General features: G+C 38.4%; 1 protein-coding gene across 1 annotated transcript; it reads left to right on the top strand.

Moving 5' to 3' along the window:
• Nucleotides 1-609: 609 nt before the first annotated feature.
• Nucleotides 610-7772, top strand: btg1 (B-cell translocation gene 1, anti-proliferative). Its single transcript, XM_042721997.1, has 2 exons — nt 610-1020; nt 4610-7772. The coding sequence occupies exons 1-2, from the start codon at nt 876-878 to the stop codon at nt 5011-5013; spliced, it is 549 nt and encodes a 182-aa protein (XP_042577931.1). The 5' UTR covers nt 610-875; the 3' UTR covers nt 5014-7772.
• The last annotated feature ends 3342 nt before the right edge of the window (nt 7773-11114 follow it).

Here is an 11114-nt window from a genome sequence, read left to right as displayed (position 1 = left end):
GACAACCTTTTTGGGTTGTTTTCTGTCTTTGCCAGCAGTGTTCTAAAGGCAGAGTCATTTTATGCAAATATAGTGGGAAAAAAAAACATCCTACAATGTGTGTGTATATTATATGTTTAGACAGTAAAAACTTTCAAAGCTCGTTTTCACCTCTCAAGTGGGTCTTTCTTTTTTTTTTTTTATCTTATCTAAGAGACTTCCTTAAAATACACCTACTGTTTGGTCAGAAAACGTGTGGTTGTGTGGGATGTGCATGTGTGAGTTTATAAAGACGCTACACTAACATATGTAGGGTGTTCCCCTTGAAGAGATTGGGAAACTCCAATTACCACAGCAGAGAATACAATGGAATGCAGAAGTGCATCTCTTAGACGTTATTATACGTACCGTATACATATCGATGTTGTACATGAGAAGTGTCTGCAATGTTGTGGTTCAGAGGAAAGGGTTAAAAGCCATCATCCAGCCCTTTTTTCACGTGCTCTGTTTATTTCTAGAGTTGTGACGCAATGAGCCCACTCCTCCGCGCATACGTCACCTCGTGTCAGCGTCGTGATTGGCTCGTTGGTGTTGCTGTTGCTGCTGTTAGCGGCGGGGGCATTACATAAGCGCCGCTCGCTGTCGTTACGGTCTACTCTGCTGGAGGACAGTGACGGGGAGGAGGGTGGAACCCACCTCTATGTGCTTTTTCGGACAAAACAAGCCAAGTCACAGCACTGTATCGTCCTGGAACACATAGTACTCTCCGAATTTTCCCTGCCTCGACAAATAAATGCTCAGCATAGGCATCAGAGAAATAAAACACGCGAAAAACAAGGATCATTTTGCAAACGGAAACAAAAGCGCATTGGTCATACAGCGCTCGGAGCCTCTCAATGCATACCCTCTGTGCCCGAGGAACCATGAAGCCAGAGATAAACGCCGCCGTCGGGTTTCTGTCGAGATTCATGCGGATTAAAGGACATGTGAACGACAGACAGCTCCAGACGTTCAGCCAGACTCTACAGGACATCCTGGCAGGTAAGTATCTGCCTTCACAGACGAATGTGAATGTTATTATATCTACTTTCTATTTATATGTCTCGTTTGTTTGTGAGAAACGTGGAAAAACATCGATCTCTCTGAGCTAATTCATGCGCTTGGTCACATATAGGCGGAAGCGCGCGGACGCTTTGCTCACGAACATAAACAACTGAAAACATCGACACAAACGGCGAGCGAACACAAAAAAAGACCGAGAGAGAGATGTGTGTATACATAGAAAATATACTTGATCTCGTAATTAATAGTTCAGTTTACTGACGGGTTATTTATGCAGTTAATTAAAAAAAATGTTTCATATGGCAAGCCGTTTTAACATGAATTCCGTAAAGCTATAGTTTTTTGTTGTTGTTAAAATTACAGTTTTAATGACTAGAAAGCAAGTCTATTCTAAGAGAGACTGCTGTTCATTGACAATTATTCCAGTAATGAACTATATGCATTTTTTTATCGCCATATTCAATTCAGTTATCCATAACATACTGGTATGTTTTCGATTGTTACTAGTCACCATCCCAATAACTATTCATTTGTTATATAAGTAACATGCTAGACATGTGATTCTGTTTTAAATAGACTGGTTGTTAGTTAGTTTGTTTTTTATGTGTTAAGTGTTGCTACTACATTTTCCAGTACTACTAGTTAATAGTGAAATTGAGAAAAGGTCATTCATATTAAGTTCTTTGGTAGTAATAAAAAAAAAAAAAAGATAATCAGATACTAGTTAGTTTTAAGGAATAAATGTTAAAATGGCGTGTCATATGTTGTAGGCAGTAAATTACATAATACACAGCAAGTCTGAAGATATCAGATGTGGGGTTGATTTCTCTTTTGCATACTGGTAGTAGTGCATATGTTGCACACTGTGCCTGTGTTTTATTATAATAAACGTGTAAGCACACAGCGTACTAAAAATGACCACAACAAGTTGAATAGACAATAGAATAACATTTCAACTATTTTGCATTCAAATGCAAATTTCACTTAACAATAATTTTAATTGCATCACAGGCTTTTACATTTTATGCTAGTTTCCCTAACCAAATATTTGATCATATGTAAGAAAAAAGGCTCAAAGACAGAAGTGGAGTCCTTTAATCCTTATCATTGTCAATAGTTAACAATAAAAAATAACGTGTTCTTTTAATGTTGTTGTCCTTACCTTGTTTTGTTCCAACCACCCATTTAACTCTAAATGGTCAGAAACATAGTATTATTATATTCTTGTTTTATTTTTGTTGAGAACAGGCAGTCACTAAATACTGTTTGTAAACAAATGTAGTTGAGGCCCCAGTCAGACAAAATGGCCGTCGGTGGAGGAAGGGAGGATGTGTGGCTGCTGGTTTCACATCACGTATTACTGTTGCAGTGGACTTCCGTTTTTCTCTTTCCTCCCTTCCCTTCCCGGCATTTTCAACCCAACATATGTCCACACAATGGAACAAAGACTCCTCATAATCCCCACTGGGTAGAAAAAGTGGGTTAGTTCCCTCTCCACACAGTTAAAATGTGCGTTTGAGAGAGGATTGCCAGATTGAAAACACAGGTGTTGTGTAAGATTGATCTGAAAATCTGTCTCTGCTTCCTGTTCTCTAATCACATCACTTAATACATGTTCATCACGGCTTTGTCCTAATTCTCAATCTCACAGCAGGCCTCGTTTCACAAATAACACTTCCTAATACAGCCACCACAATGTTATTAGGACATTGACAAGCAACATTTTCACTTCGTTAAACATTGAGATGCGTAGTACGAGCATTGTTGCGGTATGGGCTCCGTCCAGAGTTGTGGGTGGGTTGATCTGCATTGATCATTGTATGCTAGGCTTTCAGGAGAATGAGATGTCACGTCACAGACAGCACACAGGCGGCTTTATCTAACCCAGGCCTACAGGTGGCCTGCGGGGGCCTGGCCTATTTCAGAGCCACACAAAGAGGCTTGAGACCCATCCCTCCGTCTCCTGTTCTCCACCTGTCACCCAGTACACAGAGCCAGAAGGGAAAGTAAACGCAATTGCGAGAAGTAGTTTTCTTTTTGGAAAACGAGTCCTTTGTGTAGGGAGTAACTTGGCACTTTTAAAAGTCATGATTTGATGTTTAGTGAATGAATTAGCTGGAAATACGTGGACGCAAATATTAAATAATATTTAAATAAAAAGCAAAGCTGATCCATTTGGAACCGTAATATTGAATTAAATCAGGACGCTTTGTCTTTAAGAGGATGGTCCCTCCCTCTCCAGCTGCTCTGCCAGGACTTCACCCTTTTGCTCTCGTTGTGTTTGAAGACTTTGTGACTCTCGGGTCAAAAGGGGATTGTGCAATCAAATGGTTCTCTCTCTCTCCGTCACGTAGGCTTCTAACACAGATGGTTAATGGTTGTTTATCTGTGTTCTACAAACGATCATTTCGCACTGTGAAAAACATCCTCGCCCCCTTTTTACAGTTACTTTTGCTGCAACACAAGGCCAAATTATTAGAATTAGCATTTGTTTCTAAGATGGTTTTCTTTTTCTTTTTTATTATTTGATTTATTTTTTTTTTTTGGTATGTGTGGGCAGTTACGTATTATTTAGTAAGTCCTTATTTGAATTGCATCCATGTTTCCTTTATTGTCAGAATAACACAACAAAATAAAACAGTTTATATTGGATTCTGAAACTTCCTGTAGTATTTTTCATTTTTTATATATATATATATAAAATGCTGGTTTTTAAAACTATATAAATGAACATTCTAGAACTTAAGATAAAAAAATGACTAACAAACCCTAACCATTGTCTTAGTGTAGTTAAGGATGAATATAATTAACAGTTACATGAATTGTAATATTTGTTTATCGAACATATGAGCTGTGTGCCATTTTTAGTAGTAATACTTGAATATTGTCAGCTGATAATGGAAATTTAAATATGCATGTTCATTAACACCTAATTTCTACATCTAGTAATCACTTAAAATTAATAAATTAATGCTTAATTTTATAGTTTAAGATAACATAAACATTAAACATCTCAAAATTAATATTTTATGTGCATTATAATTTACATTTGTAATTTAAAACAATTGATTTTATTTTACATTTTTGAGACAAACTAACTTTTTGGCACAAAAATTAGTACAAAATTATCAATCAGAGTTTAAATATCAGAGTTTAATGTACATTAATTATGTACATTAAAATTTAATAGCTATAATTTAAAATTATTGATTTTAATTTAATTGTTTGATGATTGTTTTTAGAAAAAAGAGCATAGAATTAACATAGTAACTTACACAGAATTGTAATACTGGCAATGACTTGTCATCCAAAATTATAATATATATGCATTCGTAACTGAGTTGATAAAAAAATTGCAAATTTCACAGTAAAATCAACATTTCAATCAAATAAATGAGTGTAATCATAATAAATATAGTATATATATATATATATATATATATATATATATATATATATATATATGTAATGTCTGTTCAAATTTTTTGTTTTTGTTGACCAATGCTTTTTATTTAATACTTTATATATGCAAAATCACAAAACCTCCTCCTCCATCTCTCTCTTACAGAGCAATACAAACACCACTGGTTCCCAGACCGTCCCAACAAAGGTTCTGGGTATCGCTGCATACGCATCAACCACAAGATGGACCCTCTGGTTGGACAGGCTGGCCAGCGCATTGGCCTGAGCATCCAGCAACTCTACCTGCTGCTTCCGAGTGAGCTCACATTGTGGGTCGACCCATTCGAAGTGTCCTACCGTATCGGAGAGGACGGCTCGATCTGCGTGCTCTACGAATCCCATCCCAGCACCAACGGAAACCCCAGCGTCACCACTGGAAACAGCAACCCCGCCGCCTCTGTCACCCAGGTATCTCCGATGGTGGACAGTCACATCAGCTGCAAGGAGGAACTACTGGTTATGGGCCGCACCAGCCCTGCTAACCCCTACATGATGACTGTGTCCAGCTAAATGGGTAACGGAAGTCATTTTTAAAAAATAAAAAAGAGAGAAAGGAGAAGAAGAAGGAAAAAATAAAAAATCAGGATGTGTCCTATCGTCCAGGTGATGGAAACCTTGTAGGTTTAATTTTCACTCGTTTGGTTGTCTGTTCTGTTATTGTGTTGGATCTACCAGAGGCTTGACCCTGGGGCAGCTAATGAAGACCTGAAACATCGCCCGGCCCCCCAGCTCACTCCTACGGCGGTGGTCCTGGGGCGGCTTTTTCCACCACCATCTGCCGATGTTGACTTTGCACTTTTGCTTTCACGGTTTATGTTATCGCGTAAACTCCCTCTAAAATGTTAAGGAATTACTCTCAAATCTTGTTTTTATCATTTCACTGTTCGCTGTCGAGCTGAAGCCCAGACCCGCCGGCAGCCGCGCCAGACCCGAGTAGCCGCTACGAGCCTCTATTTTGCTAAAAACCTCACTTTTTTGGACCACAAGGCGGTTATTTTGTCTCTTTTCTCGGTGTCTGGTACGCACCCGGGCCTTCTTTTGGGCTTCAGGTCGACGTGAACTGGCTCTGCTGCGGTGGAATACATGTGTCATACTGTTACCCACGCTAGCCGTCAATGGCACTGTGATGCAAAGGTTCTCATGCTTGTAGCTTTTTCTAGGGGCTCCCTCCTGGATGAATGTAATTTCTAACAAAAAAAAAGAGAAAAAAACCTCAACGCAACAAAACATTGGATTTATTTAAGCCCCTCGTCATACCAAAATGAAAGATGTAGCAAAGTTTGTTTTTGTATTTGTTGACTTGGAACAGAAGTGGTCTTTACTTTCTGCCTGGTTAAGAAAAGACGTTGAATGCACTTTGACATTTTAGACTGTGTGGGATGACGTTTTGAATCGACCTAGCTGCATTCCATCGCGTACCTCCTCATTCAAGTGTTGAAATTCGCTTTCTCTGGTTGCAATATTTCTGAAGGCGCTTCAATCCTGGGTCATTCTCTCTAGCCATTTTTATCCTCTCCAATAATTGATTGAGGCTGTTAGAAATTAGTTCTCCATCTAAGGCCAGTACGTGGCAAGAGACAACAGACCGGCATCAAAAATCGGACCAATGTTTCCCATCTTATCACAGAATCGAAGGGCCAGTGATGCTCGCTTGTTACAGAGGGTCTCCCGACGCACTTTCCAGCCAGTCGTCACCGGTCTCAGTCTTAACTAGGAGTGCGCCGTCAAAACATATCACCTCCCTCCCTTGGCCTGGCGATGGAGGGGGTAGGACCCTCAGATCAGGGCAGCTACAATCTTCTCCAACCCCCTTCTCGCAGCCCGGAGGAGAGTTTTTATGCCAGCACACAAACTGAGCGCACTCCAAAACCTACTGAGCCTTACGGACATGGCTGAGTCGGGACGGGAAGAGACATGCGGAGTGCTCCTGGCCGATTCTGTTTACATTGGCGCGAGTGGGCGGAAATAAGCAGCTTGCAGGCTTTGCGTGCGAAGGACTGGTCTTGCCTTAGCCGCTAAACTGCCGAGACAGGGTGCTGATGATCAGTCCTATGTGTGCTAATACTTTTGAACCTAGAGGACCATGGGTAACGCCGGATTGTCGATGCACTGCCGTCCCTTTATGTTGTTTTGGTCCATTTTAAAGAGGCGGAACGACGTTTTTAAATCAATTTGACGTTTTAAGTATGGGTCGAACCTCGATATTTGGACGCAGTTCGCCATCCCACCCTTCTGAATGCTTTGAACTCTGACAGGCGGCCCCCTTCGCCTGATGGTTTTAATAGTAAAGCTTTTTAACCTCATTCTGGTGATCGTAACCAAATTGGAACAGACAAATCGAGTGCTTTTTAGATCTGCAGCTTTTAAACTACTTTATCCCCCTCCTCCACCGAAATAACATCAGCAAACCATTTCCACTCTCCGTTTCAGTTCGGTAAGCGTTTGCACACAAGTTTTAAGTATCGTCGTGAGTCTAAAATCAAGTCTACTCGGAGGCAAGAGCACATGAAATGCACTAATAGGTTAAACATTGAAGTTATGTGACTTTGAGACTGATGCGTCTCGATTGGAATGTATTGCCAAGCTCAGGCCACAGATATTCATTGAAACCCTTACGGATGTGCAGGTTAAAATGTGAAAAACAGAAGGGAATGATTGAGTTGGGAATTTTTGTCGGTTATTTCAGAAGTGATTTCACGTTATTGCCACTTTCGCATCTGAGGTGGTTCCATATTTGTAGAATGTATTGTTATTGTACAACATATGGTAGAGTAAGTACATAACCATACATATGGGAAGTGCCAATAATTGATATTTTGCTGTGTTTAGACGTGTTCCTTTTTGTATTTCATATTTTAACATGAATTCCTCTTTCATAAGTGAAGCCATTTGTGTTAGGAGTGTTGGAGAGGACCAAAGTTGTTTTGGTAAAAAATATATCAGTTTCCATGCTCTGTGCTGATAGATTTTCCTTGTTTTTTTTCTCTTATCTTTTCTTTCTTTTTTTTTTTTTTTTTTAAATTAAAACAAAAAACAGAAAAAGAAAAAATTCTGAGCAACCCAAGATAAAGCTGTCTGTATCTTGTGATTTTTCTCGTCTGTACATCTCTTGTGTTCATTATTTTCCTCACTCTTGGGTATGTTGTGATGAACTGCTGTAAATTTGTACAGTTCATGTAAATTGATTGTGCGGAAGTTGTACAGATTTCTATATTTTAGAAGAAAAGTTTTTTTCTCTGTAATAAAAGATTTCCTATCTTGGCAATGTTTCCCCGTGGACTTGGTCTTATTCTTTATCAAAACATGCTCATAATCGCATTTCATTAGGTAGCCTAATTCTTTGTGCTTTTTGGAAGATATTTATGATAACAGCACTGGGATAGTTTTGTATAACAGACCGGAGTATGCATATATATGCCATTCAAGTTCCACCATTTTAGACAAAATATGCCAGACATTAGTAAGTAACAGAGCCCTGATGTCACTGACCTGCTTTTCATTTTTTTCCTGCGTTAGGACAAAGAAAGGAAGTCTGTATAGACTTCAACAGAGCATGATTCTAGCTTGTAAAAATATTAGACATTAACCTGCTTAAAGTTAATTATAAATGCCCACCGTTACTTATTAAAAACATTAACAGCCAGTCAGAATCCTCCCAACTTTAAATAGCATGAGCATTTAAAGATGCAGATGACATAACTGCAACTTGTGTATTTGTGTGGATGCTAATATAATAGTTCTCTTTCTAATGGTTAATATGTCTAATAGTTATCTTTCTTGGTGTGAACAGGCCTTTAGCCCAAGAGGTCAAAATTTAGCTAGTTAGCAGTTAGCCTCTTCTTATATAGGTGCTGTAACTACACCATCATTACAAAAAGCAAGCCTATTCTCTTGTTTAGCATATTGCTAATATTTCATTGTAGTTCAGAAGATGTATTAGCAGTGTCCTTTTTCCTCAGTTGGCTCTTAAAAGTATGCAATATAATTTATGTATTGGATATTTCCCCCTGCCTACTGAATTTTGACATAATAGCTCAGAATAGCTGCTAGTACAGTCAGTGTGTCCTTGTCATGCTAATAAGCTAATTAGCAAAAATTTCCTGCAGTAATTATGGAGTTACTGAATACATGACATTTGTGCATCATGAGAAAACCCTCATTTTAAACTGAGGGAAGTTGAGAAAAGTTTAAAACTACTTTCAGGGATGTTGCGCTAGCTGAGTATCTAGCATTAAAATAAATGCGAATGCTAATACTTAGCTTTCTCCAAGTCTACTTTTTTTTTTTTTTCAAATAATGCTCTTCTAACATAAAGCTTGAAAATTACATCAAGTAAGGTTGTCTGTATCGATGAAATCCTTCTTTTGTGTTTGGGAAGGGAAACATGCAGGTTTGGAAGGATCATTGTCTATAGCAAGAGCAAAAGATTAAACACAAGGTATTGTGGGTACTGTGTCAAAATGCTGACTCCATTAAAAACAATTAAAATAAAAAAATATATAAATAAAGTGGGTGGATTGATCTGGCACAATCCCAAGCTTCTGTTTTCATGAGTTGCTTGGTAGCGTTCTGAATTGGAGGGTATTTCGATTCAGTGGACAAAGACTGAGATGGGGGTTGGGAGAAGACGAGTGTAACAAAAGGGAACATGAAAAGACCTGGATGGCTGTTCGTGTGAGCTATAGTTGTCCGAAAACTTGGAAAGCAGCAGGGGTGTTCGAAATGGGACATAAATTCTTTGGGTGTGGTTGTCGTGTGACTCAAACAGGTCCAATACATCTATTTACCTGCAGGCCTTGCCAGAAGTCGCCTTGCTTGTTTTATACTCTCATTCTGTCAAGAACACTCTAGTGTTCCTGGTTCTGCAAGGAAGTATATGCGGTAAACATCACAAACCTTTGGAAAACAGAGCTTGAGATTGTATTTAGATGCTAGAATTCACAGTTAAAACATATCTGTGGATTTGCTGTAAGTGTGTTTTTTCTCCACTATGTGTGGGCTCAGTTTGTTCCTCTTTCTTCTCACATCTGCCTTTCGGTGCTCAACCACCCTCTCGTTCTTCATCTGCAGCATAGGGCCACAACAAAAGAGGACCTGAGTGAAAGCAGCTGGAAGGAAACTGCAGTCTCTCTGTCACTGTGAGAGAGACTCACCAGGTTGCTTTTTTTCTCACTCTTTCTTCTTTTATTCAGACTCTTTCTACTCCTGCCAGGTGTTCTTCACTTTCATCCCACAGAACAGACTGAATGTTTTCTGTAGAACTGGCAGGATATGCTTAATCTTTTTTTATTAATTATACATAATATGAAAGCAAACACCATAAGTATTATTTTCTTCTGTGTAGGCTCCAGCATATCAGGAAAGTATTTCTGTGCCATTCAAAAGCAGTTTTTCAGCCTTATATGTTTTTATATGTTTGTCTGTGGAGTAGTTTATAAAGTGAGCATCAAGAAAATTGCTGTCATCTATTGTTTTTACACTTATCTTATCATTAGTGTTTAAGTTGTAGCTGTTTGCTGAAGACAGGCATGGAGCTGATAGTGAGGGTCACCAGAGGAGACGTCTCCTCTTTCCTGCTGATATGTATTCAGTTTGTCTATAAATTGTGCTATATATATATACACTGTGGGGTTCAAAAGTCTAAGTCCACACTGAAAATCTAGGATTCAAAATTGAATTTAAACCCTAAGGTGTTTTATGATTTGGAAAGAAGCTATAGTGAAGTACATGCAGCTCAAATGCTGCGGTCATTAAAGCAAAAGAGAGACAAAACAAATACTAAGATATTATAAAATTTCTCTCAAAGTATTCTGATAATACAATTAGTAATATCAAAAAATAATTTAAGTACATTAACTTTTACACTAAGATTGAGGTCAGTACGTGTTTTTACGTTTTTGAAAGAAGTTTCTTAAGCTGCATTTCATCAAAAATACAGTACACCAGTAAAATTGTGAAATATTACTATTTAAAAATAGTTTTTTTCTACTTTAATATATTTAAAAATGTAATTTATTCCAGTGATGGCAAAGCTGTATTTTCAGCATCATTACTCCAGTCTTCAGTGTCACATGATCCTTCAGAAGTCATTCTAATATGCTGATTTGCTGTTTAAGAAACATTATAATTATCAATATTGAAAACAGTTGTGCTGCTTTATTTTTGTGTGGAAACCATGTTACTCATTTTCAGGATTCTTTGCTAAAAGTCTTAATTTCTTTCAAAACAACACCAAATTGTTAGTGTTAGTGAATGTAAAGGTCTCTTTTGAGGTGTTCATCCTTTAGGGAACTTCCAGATCTTTATGTCATACTGCTTTCTCTCTCTATTATGGAGTGTGTTCCTGCTTTTACATTGAGAGAGACATGTTTATAATAGCTGGGTACTTTTTTCAAGGCCTCTCTCGCTCACGGTTTCTCGGTCTCTTTCTGAAGGTCTCTGGCCTGTGGTGAATGTGGTTAACTGCTGACTCAGAGAAGGGAATAGATAACCAGACACTAAAACATTACGGCAACACCAGACAGAAAAATAAATGCCAACCCCTTCTCACTCTTTCCCACACATATGAGCAAATCTCACAGAAACATGTCCAGGTCATATTTTTGCCTTTA

The sequence above is a fragment of the Cyprinus carpio genome, chromosome B4, assembly GCF_018340385.1.
Source record: "Cyprinus carpio isolate SPL01 chromosome B4, ASM1834038v1, whole genome shotgun sequence".
NCBI lineage: Eukaryota > Metazoa > Chordata > Actinopteri > Cypriniformes > Cyprinidae > Cyprinus > Cyprinus carpio.
The sequence above is the reverse complement of the archived record's forward strand: the minus strand, read 5'-3'. Positions and strand labels throughout refer to the sequence as shown.